The following is a 15,653-nucleotide window of genomic DNA, read 5'->3' on the forward strand; positions in this document are numbered from 1 at the left end:
CACCACCCTATTAAAAACTCTTGGCTCAGTAGTGGGATCAAGGAAGCAAACTGTCCATGGTCCCCAAGGCTGAAATGGATGGCACAGGCTGCGTCTCTGTGCAGCAGGAGTGGGGGGCTTTGGGGGAGGGAGGGAGGGAGGTGGAAAGAGGAAGGGAAGGGAAGGGAAGGGAAGGGAAGGGAAGGGAAGAGAAGAGAAGGAGGGAGGGAGGGAAGGAAGGAAGGAAGGAAGGAAGGAAGGAAGGAAGGAAGGAAGGAAGGAAGGAAGGAAGGAAGGAAAGAAATATTTTTGGATCCACTGAATCAAACATCTACCTACCATCAGTCAAAGGTCTTCACAAAATCCCACCCAAGACTGAGTCCCAGGCTGTTTACTCTCTTGCCAATGACATTCAGGACAGAGGTCAGATATCTGGAGTGTGGTCCTGCCTTTTCTTAAGCTCTCTATCCCAATGGCCAGCATCCCCAAGTTTTATGGTGGTGATCTCATCCACCCAGTCTTTGCAGGGCGTCCTTTTCTCCGGCCATGATGATTCAACTCCACCAGGGAGAGGCCGCAAGTCACTTTCTGGGGCAGTTCAGCCCAAGGGTGTGGAAGGAGGCTATTGTGGACCTAATGACCGAATGCCAGTGAGATGCCAGGTTCCCTGGGCTCTTTCCGAGACAAAGATAGTAAAGCCATGATTTGCGCTGGCGGCTGAAGGAGCAGGAATGCGGATCACGCTGACGGAGCCCTTCTTCCTTTTCTTTCCCAGGGAAAGGAGGGGGAAGAGGCGGTTTTGTGCTGACCAGCTAGAATTTCACTGTGTTCTTTTCCCTCCGCCATGTGGGCGCTGAGAGGGCTATACAAATCTACAGCCAATTGCCAAGTGATGCAGATGGAAAAGCAGGGATCAGGAAAGGTCTGACATCATGGTTCGAGAGGGTTCAGCCAGGGCAGTGCCTGGCACCAGGGAACATATAAAGCCCGGGCACTTGGCTTGCCGGCATGCACTGCCACCCGCCGTTACCTTCGGGGAGATGGATGTCACCATTCACCACCCCTTCTTCCGCAGACGGCTGTTCCCCAGCCTGTCGCCCAGCCGCATCTTCAGCCAACATTTTGGGGAGCCCGTCATGGAATCCGAACTTTTCGCTGGCGCCTTGCCTTTCAACTCCTACTTTTTGAGGCCTTACACCTTCAGGAGCGCTGGCTGGCTGGACAGCGGACTCCCAGAGGTAACCCTTCCTCTTGCTCAAATGCTTGGATCCGGGCAGAGGGCAGCTGCCACAGGAACTGCTGTTATCCTTGCCCTGTTATTCCTTCCTTTGTGGGGCTTTGTATGCAGTAAAGCAAGGGTGTGGAGACCCATGACAGAAACAACTTAAATCAGGTATCTCCGGCGGTTCCTTTTTAGACAACTTGACTTACAAATCCTGTCATCCCAGCCAGCACAGCCAGGAAGCGATAAGTCAGCACATCTGCTGACAATCCAGTTCTCCTGTTGCCCCAGTGACTCACCTACCTGTGGAGGGGGCGCTGTTTCTGTACCTTCTCTTCAGATGCTGACAGGTCCATCGTCCCTTTCCATGCCACAGCCTGAACGGGCTAGCTATGGTCCCAAAATTAGAAGCAATACCTTGCTCGCTACAAGCAATCTGAGCCAGACATAACAAAGAGGAAGGGAGATAAAATAAAAAGGGGGGAGGGGTAGATTAGAACAATCAGAGTCTTCAAAGAAGCAGAAGGCAGGAACGCAATTCATCATCTGATGGGAGAAGGTGAGAAAGCTGCGAGGCGCCCAGTGGGGGACATGAACCATTTTCTGGGTTTGGACTATATACTGCACTGTACGCTAACCAGAGATGCTGGGTTCACACATCACACGAAGCCACAAAAAACCCCTAACCACGTTTATCGTGTCATGAGAATGCATCTGCTCCTTTTTCACTGATCTTGTTAAGTGTATTTGGTGAACCAACCCAGGGAGGGAATAGAGAGAACCACGCGACTTCCATGCCATGCCTCTGCAAATTTTTACAAGGGGTCCAGAGAACTGTATCTTTGTAGGCCTCCTGTCCTCCCACTGCCGCCATTATTTTCTTCCTTGGAGAAAGCCCATTGGGTGGGACAGGCAAACTAGCCACACGACACATCTTGATCGCTGGCATTTGGAAACACCCGTCAGTCTGAGGAGTTAAACCAACAAGGCATTTTGTCCACTGTGCATGTTCTATTGACAACCAGCTATATGGCCCTTCTCATTTTATAAGGCAGAAAATATACTTTTCATGTGTAATTTTACAAATCTCTCATTTTATAAGCTAGAAATGCACACCACTTTAGCTTTTTCACCGTATGAAGTTTAAGTCCGCTGATAGTCCTCATGACCCTTCTCTGCACCATCTTCATCTTCAGGCTACAAGGAAGGTAACGTGTAGCACTGACTTTTATTTGGGGAGATGAAGTATCAAGCAATAACTGACGGTCAGTTCACGGAAAGCTTGCCACGAGGCCGCAAACGTGTTGAAATGTTCTGCATCTAGAATCTCCTGACCCTCGATAAGCGTGAAATGTCCTTTCTGCCCTAACCCAAACTGTTTGTCAGCAGATGCACCTGGACAACCACAAGTTTTCCGTGAACCTGGACGTGAAGCATTTCTCTCCTGAGGAGCTGACGGTCAAGGTCTGTGGAGACGTGATCGAAGTCCAGGGGAAGCACAAGGAACGCCAGGTTGGTCTCGTTGGGGGTGACCCTGTCTGGCAGGGAGGCAAAATGGGGGCTGCCCTCTGGAGAATCACACAGCCACAACATCTGTCATCTGGAAGGGTCTCAAAGCCATGCCTGTGGCAGACGAAACAGGGAGGCCCGCTTAATTTACTTTTTCTTCCATTTCAAAGCGGAGGAGGCCAGAGCCACTAGCCTGCCCAGCTCAGCATTGCCCAGGCTGTTTGGGGGTGACTCCTCCAGTTCTCAGAGAGAGGACGTTCCTTAAGCCGATGCACAGAAACATACATTGGAAAGATGAACCCAGGGCTTTTCAGTTGCAAGGTGCTGCTTATCCCATAGGACAATTCACAAGCTGACAATGCAATGCTTTTCCTCCTCCCCCCCAAGGATGACCATGGCTTCGTTGCCCGCGAGTTCAACAGGAAGTACAGAATCCCTGCCGATGTGGACCCCCTCACCATCACCTCCTCCCTCTCCTCGGATGGCGTCCTGTCAGTGAACGGACCAAGGCAACCCAAGGAAGCGCCGGAGCACTGCATCCCTGTCACAAGGGAAGAAAAATCTGCCCTTCTCCCAGGACCAAGGAAATAGATGGTCTCGGAGACCTGCCCTTTTTATACTGAAGAAAGCCTTCCCTTAGGACAGAAATGGCAGACTGGCTCTTCTTGTTTATTTATTTGTGCAAAGATAGCAAGTGAACTTCTTGACTAACAAATAAAGAGTTGGTAGCTTCTTCCCTCAATCTTCATGGCAAACCTAAATCTAAGACTCAGTCCTGTGTTGGTGAACTGAGGGTTTAGCAGAGTCTTTGAACTGCTAAGAAAGCCACAAAAAATGCTAGGAAGGAACCAGAACTGAAACACGAATGTGGTAGTCTCTTCTGGCACACATTTCTTTTATTTTAGGCGCTGCTGCCCAGCAGCCGAGCTTCTAACTGTTTGGGTGGGGAAAGGAGACCTGCTCAGCAGAGCCTCCCACCCCCAAGTGGCCCTGGAGTGCCTACTGCTTCAGCTGGGTCCCCTCCGCTTCCTTGGGCTTCCCGTCGGCCAAAGGGCAGGCCGCTCTGCTGTGCGGAAGCTGGTAGTCGATCATGTAGCACGACCGGGCGGTGGGCTTGATCGGAGGCGGATCCAGCTCTGGCTGGTGTCCAGGAAACCAGTGAGGCCCTCGCACGATCCCTAAGAGCAGAGAGAGGACAAGGAAAGGCAGGAAAGCAGAGCTCAGGGGAGGGGGCAAAATTTAACCCCCACCCTGAACTCCCTTTGCAGAATCCCAGGCAGCCCTGGCTGTGGCTTCTCCTCACCGAAGGGGGTCCGGAAGGGGCATAGGAGGAAAGACCGACACGCCGCCCTGCTTTGCAGGAATTTTGGCACTTGGCTGACAGCGAACTTCTTCGCCTTCCTGGCTTTGGGAAATCACACCAGGACCCTTGTATCAGCCTGAGAGTTGGATTCCTGAGAATGCTTAACTGGAATCCCGAACCCTGTCAGTTGCCAAACAGAACCCATTTCCAAAAAAGCTGGTAACTTTGAAAGGAGGAGCAGGGAGGAATGGCTCCCTCGCATATCTGGGGGCATTTCACTGATTCGCCTTCCAGCAGTCCTTTGTTGTGGTGCACCTGAGGTCCCACCGAGTCTTTGCTTGCGGCAGCCATTTATTGCCTCCGATCGGACCCTTCGGGATACCTCAGGTCACAGGCTATGCACGCTTGCATTGGTCTTATTTGAACTCCTCTGCTAGGAATCTTTTGGAAAAATATAGACGCCCTTGGTCTCCTGGCTGCCCTTGAATGTGGTTCCTGCGTATTAGTTTCGTGCACCTACTTCTTAAGCTGCGAGGCATTTCCTTGGAATAGTCTGACACGTAGGTGGACTCGAAGTAGTGAGCGTACTGAAAGGGAAAGGCCAGGGTCAGCTCAGTTAGGCAGGCAGCTTCATTCAGTCATGCCAAACTTTCCAGCAGAAGAGCCCTTATCCCCAAAGCGAGCCAGTTTACATGCTGGCTGGGAGCCCAGCAGAACCCTGGGTCGACATAGCTGGAGAGAAGGAGGAGGAAGGGATTAACCTCAAATTCCTGAACCCAGAAGTTAGCCTTGCTATGTTCAGTAAGGCTTGCTGCCAAAAAAATGTGTGCACAGAGCGGCAGCCAATGAAAATAAACCAGGAACTGAAGAGAGAAAACGAGGCAAAACAATGACAGGTAGAATGAAATATCTAATGCCCTCTGTGAGCCTTTCCAAGGCCTGATTTCTTAAGTGACCTCTCCTTTAGATAGGAGGCTTTAAATATCATCTCCGCAGCCATGGCTTTATCACACTGGAATCCCTCTTGTCTTTGTAAGGGGCCTAGAGAGCTGGTTCTTTTTTGCTTGGGAATTTGAATGGTTCTTTTTCCTCCACATTTTATTTCTATCGTGGGATAGGTTAGGCTGAAAGAGAACTCTCGGAGCACAAAATCTTCATGTGGATTTTTTGGTTCTTGTATGAGAGTGATACATGATCCCCATCTGCAGTGGTTTGAAAAATCATGATTTATGGTAAATCATTCAACAAACCATGGCTTGAAGCAAGTGTTGGGTTGGTAGCATGTGTGAACCCAGCCACTGCCTGGCCCCAACTTACGCAGAGAGTTTCACCCCTGACCGGGAACACAACTCTCATCCAGCTCTACATAAGCTTTGAAGGCTGGGCTTCAGGCGTTTGCAGCTCACAAAAAGAATCAAACCCAAAGCATCAGCAATCAGGGAGTGACCCCTTTTGTGGCTGTCCAGAGAGCAAGGTCCCGTTGAAATGGCACTCTGACCTGGGAAGGGAGAGGTTTGAGTTCCTTCCTTTTCTGGACATCGTAACGCTCCTCGTTCCAGTTCCCCAAGAGAGTTTTGTTGGCATAGGAGTCTTCGCTGGTGGTGCACCTCCACCCATACTGGAAGAACTTCGATGTGCTGTTCCAGTCCGTCCATATTTCCCCATGGCCGTTTGCGCGGAGTAAACAGCCATGATGAGGGTTAAAGAAGCAAGACAAGGACATGGCCTGAGAAGAGACAGGAAAACAGGCCAGGCACTGTACAGCAGATTGCAGAAAGCAGTCGCTGCATCACAAACCTAGATCAGTTTTATGCCACTGCATCATGTCTTGTATCCAAACACGCCCTGCAAAGTGTAGTTAGAACTCAGGAAATCCCTAAGTTCTTTACAGAACTTAAACGCTGAGGTTCACTCTAGAACATTGTTTCTCAACCTTGCAACTTTAAAACATGTGGACTTCAATGCCCAGAATTCCCCAGCCAACTGTGCTGGCTGGAGAATTCTGAGAGTTGAACTCCACATGTCTTAAAGTCGCCAAGGCTGAGAAACACTGCTCTTGAAGGACAGTGTAACGATTGCCTGTTCAAAATCACTATCAGACCCACACGAGGCTTTCGTGGATATCCGATTTAGTAATGAATAGTATGCAGGACCACGAGCAAAACTGAGAATAGTGAAAGCGCAAGATTATATAAAGTCCAGGCTGTGGGGAGTAAACCTACTGAGCATAATAAACACTGAACATAGTGATACCTACATTGGAGCAAATTTGTACAAATTTGCAATCAAATGCTGTTATCCCAAACGTGCACTGGGGCCTTTTTTAAAAAATCCTTTTAATTTTGAAAACAGGATTGGGAAGCTAGCATCTGCAGAGCAAAACACTAGCTTCTGGGTAGCCCAGAGTCACATTTAGAAAATAAAATGGTAACTGGCTATAATCCAGGGTTCTACAATATATGGAAATGTGCCCATTCACCCTCCCAAAGTGCAGAGATAAGCTGAAGTGGTAGAGTGCTTCCTTGGAAGCAACAGGGGCTGGTGGAGAGCCGCCATGCCCGTTTGCTTTATGATCAACGGGTAACTGGTGACGTGTACTCTGCCAGCCTTTTCTGCCACAGTCCCCACAACATGCTGTCAGCATCCCAACTCAAAAACGTTGGAGATCTCTGGCTTTACCTCACGAGCAAATTATGTCATTGTTAAATGGGGAATATGGCCCCACAAGAGCATTTGATGAGGATGATTCCACAAGAATAGCTACTTTTAGATTTTACAGATTTTAGATCTTACACCTTTGCGTTCCTGTGAAAAACCTACTCAGCTCTTCTCCTGTGCTTTTCCAACATCAGAATCCCCTCGACTTCCTCCTACCCACCAACACCACTAGCTCTTGAAAGATCAGGTTTTAACCCAAGTCCTTTGGGAGCAATTTTAATCCAGGGATAAAACAGTAGCAAACGTATGGCCAAGAGAATAATTAAAGGGAAAATGGAATTTTCCAAACGCTTCAGCACAGAATGGCCAGAAATCTGGAAGCTCAGCAGCAAGAAATACCTCTGATTCAGAAGTTGTAGTGGTGGTGTATGAACTACTGGTCTGGTCCACATCCCACATTTTCTTGCTACTTTCCCTGTTCTCAGTTGGAGTTGGGTTTCAAGATCTCAGGAAAATGGAACACTTCAATAGAGTGGATGTGAAAGCTACACAGTAAATGGATATTAAAAGTGCCAAGGGCTTTGCTGGGGTGAGGAACTGGAGCAGGCAGCCAAAAAACCCTAGCTAGCCTAGTTTGTGATGTAATTTCCTGATCATCAGTTAGGGCTGATGTCACTGTCCTCAGAGCATCCATGGGATAAGAGACTTTTATTCCAAACTGCTACTACTGCATCTTGCCAAGACAGCCAGGCACTAAGAGCCTTTCCCCGTTTGCCCACCAGTGTGGCATAAATATGCCCCAGTCTTTTTTCTGCTGTCTCCTCATGACGCTGCCTTCCTCTTACCCACACCCATGAGCCAGGCAGATGCCTCAGTTGTCTTGAGCTGTCCCTGGGTTAAAGCGGTCAAAGGCAGAGAGGCAGAAGAGGGATTATTGCAATGGGGCTGGCAAATTCTTGCCATCTCGCTGATGGGTGGAGAGTGCTGTGGGGTGGAGAAAGATCCTAAGGGCACCACCAGATAGCCAATTTAATGTGCTCCCTTCAGTCAGAGGGCTGGTTCAAACTGCCAGCATAAATTTACTCTAAATAAGATACGGTTGCAGTCCTTATCTGGCTTCCTAATGAATAAGTCCCACAAAAGTGGACTTTACTTGGAGCCAGCATACTGAATAACCCAGAAGTAGAACTGCTATTAAACTCTTAAATCTTGCTGCATCCATGATGCAAAACTGAAGCTTTGTATCTGGAACCATCAACGTTCCTTCCCAAAACCACCCCTTCGGATCTCAAGAAATATATTATTACTGAAGTCAGTAACTTGTATTTTAATATATTAAAATTATGGGGTTTTTTCCTGCAGAATTTGCTTTTGCAGATTTACCCAAAGGTGAGCTCGAAGAGAATCCTGCTATGTGAAGAGAATCCCCTGTTGATGTTACTCAGACAGCCCTGCTCCAAGGGACACGTGTTTGTCTTTTCCAAGAAAGTTTGGGGGGGAGTTGCCCCTTAATTTAAAAACAAACCAAAGTGCCCTTCAGGGACAGTCCCAAGTGGAGGAAAATTTGGTAATCTGGGTGGGAAGTGGGGAAGTGCCAAGTTTTCTTCTCCAGGAAGACCCCAGAGGTGCCCTGCAAATAATCTGCCCCCACCAGCAGCCACTTGGGACTCAGGAAGCAGAACTGGACAAAACGCCAGGGGAAATTATTTTTATATTTATTTATTTATATTTCAATTTCATCACTGCCCATCTCACTCAAAGAGCCAGCGGCTGCAGCTGTTTAGCCAGAGAATGAAGAAACAGCGTCGAGATATTGGGGTTTCCTTAGAGCAGCGGTTCTTAAACATTTTTCTCTCAGGACCCCTTCCGACTTTTAAAAATTATGGAGGACCCCAAAAGAGCTTTTGTTTTAGTTCAGGGTTATATTTATCAATATTTAACGTATTCAAAATTAAAATGGACACATTTGCTGCTGCTACTGCTTCTCACGATTGTTTGATGGGATTTTAATATTGTAAAACTTTTCAACATAGGCTGGTAAGTCCTTTTGATTTCATGGATCCCTGAGAAGGTCTTGGGGGACCCCCCAGGGGTCCTTGGATCACATTTTAAGAAACACTGCCTTAGAGGAACTGCCTCCAGTCAAGAACTCGGCATTTCACCCTCCATTCCTCAGAAGAGGGTGGAATAAATGCCCTCTGGGGTCCCTTCCAGCTCTAAAATCCTATTCGCTTCCTTTTTTTTTTCTTTTTGAGGGAGAGGGGAAGAAGAAGCCATACCTTGCCGGGCTTTCAAGCCTCTCCCCCTCCTTTTTTTCTTTTTTTAATGCCTGCCAAGCTTTTAAGTGTGGCCTAAGTGGGCCTTGGCTCTCCTATCTAGCCAGGCAGTCCTCGAAATACATTGTCCAAAATAGATTGAAAGGAGAGAGAGAGCGAGAGAGAGAGAGAGAGAGAGGAGAAAGAGACGGTAGACTGCTTCTGAAGCTGGAGGCTCCACCGCAGCTACCTTCTCACCCTTCCCAAGGAGTCGCCGCCATCCACAACGAGGATAACAACAACGACAACGACACTAATAAAACGAATAGATCGCCCTCTCCTACCTACCGAAGACGCCCAGCGCCCCATCCGTCTTTCCTGCCGCAAAGAAAGGCGCAGAAAGCCGAAAGGGGAGGGGGAGGAAGAGGGAAGAAAGGAAGCCGTTCCTATGGCAACCGCAGAAGCCACGCGCCGGAAGGGAGGGACGCTGCTGCCGGAAGTGACTTATAAAAAGCTCGACCGCGCTTCGAAGCGATGGGGAGGGGGTTGATGGGGGCGTGGAAGCTAGTTGCGAAGTTTCTGATAGCTTGTGATATTTCCTCCCCCAAAAAATTTGTTTTGTAGAAGGGTGTGTGTGTGTCTCGGCCAGAAGGGAAATGGGTGGTGGATAAAAATGGAGCAGCTGCTACCACGCCCCCGCCAGGCGTGGGCGCTGTTCTAGCCTTGCCAGGCCCATCATCCCCAGCCAGATGTCCGTCTGCCCTCTTCTCCCCTCCGCCAAAGGAGGGGTAGAATCAAGAACATTATACGGATGATATTGGCCCGTGGGGGGCGTGGGGTGGACTGAATGAATGAAGGCAACGGAATGACAGCGCCCTGAACGACATTAGCCCGGTGCTGTGCAAAAGCAGCCTGAGATTGGGATGCTTTGGCTCCTTAGTTCCGCTCCTGCAGCATCCTTGGAGGAGAACCAGGACGTTTCTCTAATTCAGGAGGAGCCACAGGGTGCTTCCTGTGAGTTTTGGAGCACAGCTCCCTGGCTTGCTGGCTGGCTGGCTTGCTATGGGCTGTGCTGGCAGGGGCTGAGAGATGCTCGGTTGCTTCTCTGTAGGAAAGATGTTATCCAGTGAGTTTGGCAGGTTGCATGGAGATCTGAGGCCACGTCTCCTCCTTTCCTGTCCCTAAAATGATGCAGCTGATTGTGTCAGGAGTGGCCAACTGAAGGAGTGTCACCTGTAGCCTTCTACAGTCCAAGCTGTTGATAGTTAAGGCTTTGCCTCCATGCAGCCTTTGCCTCGTCAACCACATTTCCTCCTAGTTGGGGAAGGAAACTTCTCCTTCTCAGTCCATTTGTATGAAGAAAGAGGCTCTGAGGTTCATATTATTGCAACCTGCTATGGTAGCGAAGAGTCTATTTCTGGACAAGTTTTCACCAAGTCCAACGTACAGTTTCTAAGAGACAAAGGTAATTGGGGCGGGGGGCGGGGGGCGGGAAGCAGTATTATTATTATTGCATTTTTGTTGTTACCCTTATATTTTGTTCACCAGAAAAAACATCATCTACTAAACTTTGCATTTTTTTTCTTTTAATAACCCAGGTGCTGAAGTCTACTTTTCTGTCAACTGCACAAAACTGAAGGAATACTTCTTGCCAGCTGTGAGGAATTTTGACCGTATTTATTTTAATTTCCCCCATTGTGGAAAAAAGGCTGGAATAAAAAAGAACAGGGAGCTTCTTGCCAAGTTTTTCTGTAGGTGAGACAAAGCAAGGCTGTGTACTTTTTTCTGTTCCACTGTGTGGGTGAATGTGCTTTTGCACTAGAAGCCTCAAAATATAAATGTCAGGAAGATAGATCTACCTTTTAAGCCCTCCAACAGGCACATCTTAGTTACCATTAAATGCTTTGTGCAAAGGGCTGCAGGATAGGACACTGTCTGAATGGGCAGAGGAAATACCTTTTATTCTTTATTCTTTATTTCTATTTATAGTATTTTTACTGTATTTTATTTTTTGTATTATTCTGATGGTTTTAATCACTTGTTGTAAACCACCCAGAGGCCTCCGACGGGAGGAGATGGGCGGGGATAAATTGGATGGATGGATGACTGACTGACTGACTGACTGACTGAATAAATAAAATAAAATAAAATAAAATAAAATAAAATATTGTTGAGGATTTCTATGGCTTTGGTCCTTGGTGTTGCTATCCCTGTATGCAACTTTTTCAGCCACCTTCAGTAGCAAAAATTCTTGTGTAAAACAACATTCCTGAAGTCTGCTGATAAGACTACATAAGAGCAAAATGTATGTAGGGCATATCTAACTCTGATCTGTTTCCATAGTGGCCAATCAGATACCTATCCAAAGGCACAAAGCTGAACTTGTGTTCAATAGGACCCTGAACGTTTTTTTCTTTGCTTAAAGAAAAACTTCTGAGAAGAGCAGAAGTGAAGCAAAGTTAGCCCCGTAACTATGTATTCTTCCTCTTCAAGAATACCTTTCACGTTCTTCCACTTCCTTGCAACTATTAAGAACAATGTAATAAATAGACTTCTTGAGATCAGCTAAAAAAACTGACAGCTTGCTACATCAGCTGTGGGACAATGCTACCCACCATTTTTCTTTGCTCCAGCTGTGCAGATGTTCTGGCAGAGAAAGGAGAAATCCATGTGGCACTTTGCAGAGGACAAGGGGGAACCCCTGCAGACCAGCCTGTGCGGGAGTGGCACAACAGCTGGCAAGTGGTGGCAATGGCAGCAGAAGCAGGATTTATCTTGAGCGGCATTCAGCCATTTAACATCAGGGATGCTGGTGGATATAAATGTACAGGCTACAGGTAAGCTGTAGTTGATCCCACCCCAGGTGCCATCTGATTACCAAATGCTCCTCTCTCTCTTGAGAAGCACCATGCAAGTTCTGTGGGTGAGAACTGCACATACAGGATTTAAAACTAAGGATGTCTGATATTGAAATGTCTATTACCTCTAGCAAAACAGAGCTGTGACCCTTTTAGTTCTCAAGCCTTTGTGGGAGCAAGCTGATACAAGGAACAGATTACATTTCTATTAAAATCCTAAAGAAATGTTGGGAAGGAATCAGACCGATAACGCCTTCCTTAACTGAATGCTTTCTGTATATGTTGGTCTACAGTTCCTTTGTCTCACCAAGATTGTCCTTCTAACTGTTGACACCTTTCAGCATGAATCTTGCCTAGTGTTTCAGCCACCCAACAATTTACCTTCTGGATTTTCAATTGTATTGGTTTGCCACCAGTTGGCTCCGCTAATTCACCTTCATCTTTCTTGTGCAAACGAAAAGCGTTGATTCATTTCCCTCCAAACATCTGCTTTCTTTGTAGGAATCAGGATAAATCTTTCTGCATTGAAGGAGCCGTGAATCACATATTCACCCGGAGTATGCCATTTCCCCATTCAAGACCTTTGATTTGCGAAGTGGAGCTGGAAGGCAAACCAGTTTCTTGCCAAATTCCACAGATATTTGTAGATAAGATAAACAGGTATGCAGTAGAACCTCCAAATCCTTTGAACCTGATCTCTCCATAATGTAATCACTCAGCTGATGTTTGTGCTCTTAAATAGAACGTTTAAGGAGTCTACTTTTCCTTAAGCATCTGGGTGGATTTTGGACTGACATCTGAGAAACTAGAATAGCACCAGTGGATGGGCTAAAGATCATAATGCACTTTCACATTTACTGCTCCATCAATAATTTGCTGTTTTCCAAACTATAACATCTGGTGTTGGTGGTTTACCTTGTTTAATACTACTTTTTTCTAATATGTTTTATAACCTGATCTAGGAACTACTTAGATATTAATTCGAACCATCCTGTAAGAACTATAAATGAAAAGCTAATTGAGGAGCTCGGCAGATTTTTCCCAGTTCAGAAAGTGAATTCTTCGCTTCCCTTGGTATACAAAGACACTTCTGCTTCTCCTTCCACACCAGATGCCTTTTGGATAGTTCCTGTTGCCCAAAGACACTCCAAAATTAATTCTGTGGCTACTAAAAGTGACATGGAGATGTTTGTTTCTTCAGGCTTCCCTAACTGGGAAGGAACCAATCAGGATCTTGATTTGAGTTGGACCTCGGGACAATATTATCTTCGGCCTTCCCTGTTGATTTTTCTTCATTCTATTATAAAGCAGACAGACTTTTCCCCTCGGACTCTGTTGGCCCTCAGCGGACTGGCCTTTAAAAAATGTAAGCTCTCTGTTCACGTTCCTCCCATTTTTCATGAGGCCATCTTTGTCTGTGCAGTTAAGAAAGACTCAGAAGATGCGCAGCTCCTGATAGAAAACCTCAGAGATACGTTAAACTCTTTACTCCCGTTGTCAGGTGTTAAGTTGGACTCTCTGAAGCAGGACCCAGAAACCAATCAACAGGATACCTTTTTTCCTTCTTCTTCTTCCCTTTTCCTGCACAAACCCAAATACGGTGTGACCGTGAGCTGCGAGGGCTTTGATTCTGGCACGAAGGAACTTTGTGTGGGAACAATAAACACCGTTCCATGGCCACCTTCAAGTGCCGATCAAGACATTGTTTGCGTTTCTTTGAACCTCGATCTTCTGGCAATGTGCATGTGTGGAATTTCTGACTGGCGCATGCTCTGGACTTCGGATGAGCGTTTTGCAAACCAGTTTGCGGGGGGGCATTTAGGCCTTTTCGAGAACTTTTCCCTCCATCCGCCAACCTACGTGCATGGCATCAGCTTCTGGGTTCCAGAAACAGAAGCATTCCATGAAACCCAGTTTCACACTATTGCCAGGCGCGTGTCTTTGGAAACGGTTGTGTCCATCCAGCTGCTTGAGAGTTTTCGGCACCCGGGCACAGCACGAACCAGCCTGTGCTACAGGCTCATCTACCAATCTTGTGACAAAGCACTCGGTCGCCATCAGGTGGCCGCCATGCAGATGGAGCTTAGGAAGGAACTGCAGTGCTGCCTGCGGGTGATGGTTAGGTAGGAAGACGGGAAGGGAAACCTGGGAGAGAGTGGTTTTTGCCACAGACCAGTATGTTGGTTCTTGTGAGCTGTCTGGATGTTACAATGAGAGGTCTGTGTGAGTGTGCTTTTACCTCGTGTTACACCATGTGGCACCACATCACTTTTCTTCACGCTGTTCCTTAGGTTGGGAGTTGTATAACCTGGGGACCTTGGAAGTTGCTATCGCAACACGTGTCAGAAGAGGAAAATGGTTAAATATGCGACAAGTAAACCTGTTAGCTCAAGAGCCAGTTTGGTGTAGTGGTTAAGGCAGTGTTTCTCAACCTTGGCAACTTGAAGACGTCTGGACTTCAACTCCCAGAATTCCCCAGCCAGCTGTGCTGGCTGGGGAGTTCTGGGAGTTGAAGTCCAGACGTCTTCAAGTTGCCAAGGTTGAGAAACACTGGGTTAAGGCAGCAACCAGGAGACTGTGAATTCTGGTCCTTCTTTGGGCACAAAGCCAGTTGGGTGACCTTGGGCCAGTCACTCTCTCAGTCCTAGGAAGGAGGCAATGGCAACGACTTCTGAAAAACCTTGCCAAGAAAAGTACAGGGACTCCTCCAGGCAGTCTCCCAAGGATCGGACACGATTGAATGGATTAAAAAAAAATCCTGTAAGCTATACGGAAGATTTAGGTTTAACATAGTTGTAAATTAAATTTAGCTTTGGCCTTGCTCCCCCCACTTCTGGACCCACTGGCATTTGAGAGTATCACCTCTACCATGTCACGCAAAGACTAAGGGAGGCCTTTATTATCCCCTGCTTTTGGTAATAAAGTGAGGCAGTTTAAACCTGATTTATCTGAGTCACTTTTGTTGAGGTTTTTTTTTTTTTTTTTTTAGTTTGCGGTTGTTTGAAACTTTAATTCAAAAACCACCAGCAGCCACTCGGGGGGTTACACATGCAGGGATCCCATTCCATTTAACCCAGTCCCACATGACCTGGTTTGGTTTACACTGAGTAGCAGAACGGAAATGGGAGTTCACGTGATCAGATGTGGCATTTCCGAAGCCGAGATCTTGCATTCTCTTTAATGAGCTGATGACTGGGCCAAGGTTGAGGAAGAGCCCAAAGCGTCCTCCATTATTTTATAATGACTGATGTTATTCCCGCTATGTATGGATAGTAGAACATAAAGAGAATAAATGACAAACGGGAGATATTTATAACCACAGGTCTTGCGAAGATTCAGAGCAAGCGGTGTTATTTTTATTGCCGTTCTTGACCCAAAATGAGAAACTGGCAAAATTCTAACCCTTTTGAAATTGTGAAATGTTGGCAGCTTCAGGTGTATCCAGATGTGGTGGAGTTTTGACTGGTCTGGATTGTGTGCTCATAAAGGAGGGGAAGCCGGAGTCACCTTGGATCCAGGCCTTCAGCTCGGGGAGGCCAACGACTCGCTAAGCAAGCTGCCCTTCTTGAAAGCCCTGGGACTTACTGGGGTGTATGTGTAAGTAGGAAATGGTTGTAATGCCAGGCCTAAAAGTTCTCAAGAAAGGATAAAACAGTTTTCCCAATGAGCAGGTTGAACAGCACTATAAACAAAGGAAGCGCGGCCTATGAAAGCCCCGCAGCATCACGTTCTGGGTGCTGTTCCTTGTTCTGCAATAGGTGCAATGATGAAAACCAATTTGGGGGAAGCGCACGGGAGATATTCAGGGATGACTGGACGTCCAGGATGCAGATGAGAGTTCAGTCCAGCCTTAGCAGGGGCTCTTGCCG

At 47.2% G+C, this 15,653-nt stretch overlaps 3 protein-coding genes across 3 annotated transcripts; 2 read left to right on the forward strand and 1 right to left on the reverse strand.

Moving 5' to 3' along the window:
- The first annotated feature begins 742 nt into the window (after window positions 1-742).
- Window positions 743-3,452, forward strand: CRYAB (crystallin alpha B). Its single transcript, XM_063311141.1, has 3 exons — window positions 743-1,217; window positions 2,591-2,713; window positions 3,098-3,452. Exons 1-3 carry the CDS (start codon window positions 912-914, stop codon window positions 3,299-3,301), a joined length of 633 nt encoding a protein of 210 aa, XP_063167211.1. The 5' UTR covers window positions 743-911; the 3' UTR covers window positions 3,302-3,452.
- Window positions 3,359-9,402, reverse strand: CFAP68 (cilia and flagella associated protein 68). Its single transcript, XM_063311142.1, has 4 exons — window positions 9,275-9,402; window positions 5,512-5,739; window positions 4,534-4,600; window positions 3,359-3,888 (listed from the first exon to the last, which is right to left on the reverse strand). Exons 1-4 carry the CDS (start codon window positions 9,293-9,295, stop codon window positions 3,710-3,712), a joined length of 495 nt encoding a protein of 164 aa, XP_063167212.1. The 5' UTR covers window positions 9,296-9,402; the 3' UTR covers window positions 3,359-3,709.
- Window positions 9,403-10,162: 760 nt separating this feature from the next.
- On the forward strand, window positions 10,163-14,333 carry FDXACB1 (ferredoxin-fold anticodon binding domain containing 1). The gene is made up of 5 exons (XM_063311252.1): window positions 10,163-10,391; window positions 10,525-10,681; window positions 11,560-11,763; window positions 12,286-12,444; window positions 12,747-14,333. Exons 1-5 carry the CDS (start codon window positions 10,208-10,210, stop codon window positions 13,909-13,911), a joined length of 1,869 nt encoding a protein of 622 aa, XP_063167322.1. The 5' UTR covers window positions 10,163-10,207; the 3' UTR covers window positions 13,912-14,333.
- Window positions 14,334-15,653: the final 1,320 nt, after the last annotated feature.

This window comes from Candoia aspera, chromosome 9, assembly GCF_035149785.1.
Source record: "Candoia aspera isolate rCanAsp1 chromosome 9, rCanAsp1.hap2, whole genome shotgun sequence".
NCBI lineage: Eukaryota > Metazoa > Chordata > Lepidosauria > Squamata > Boidae > Candoia > Candoia aspera.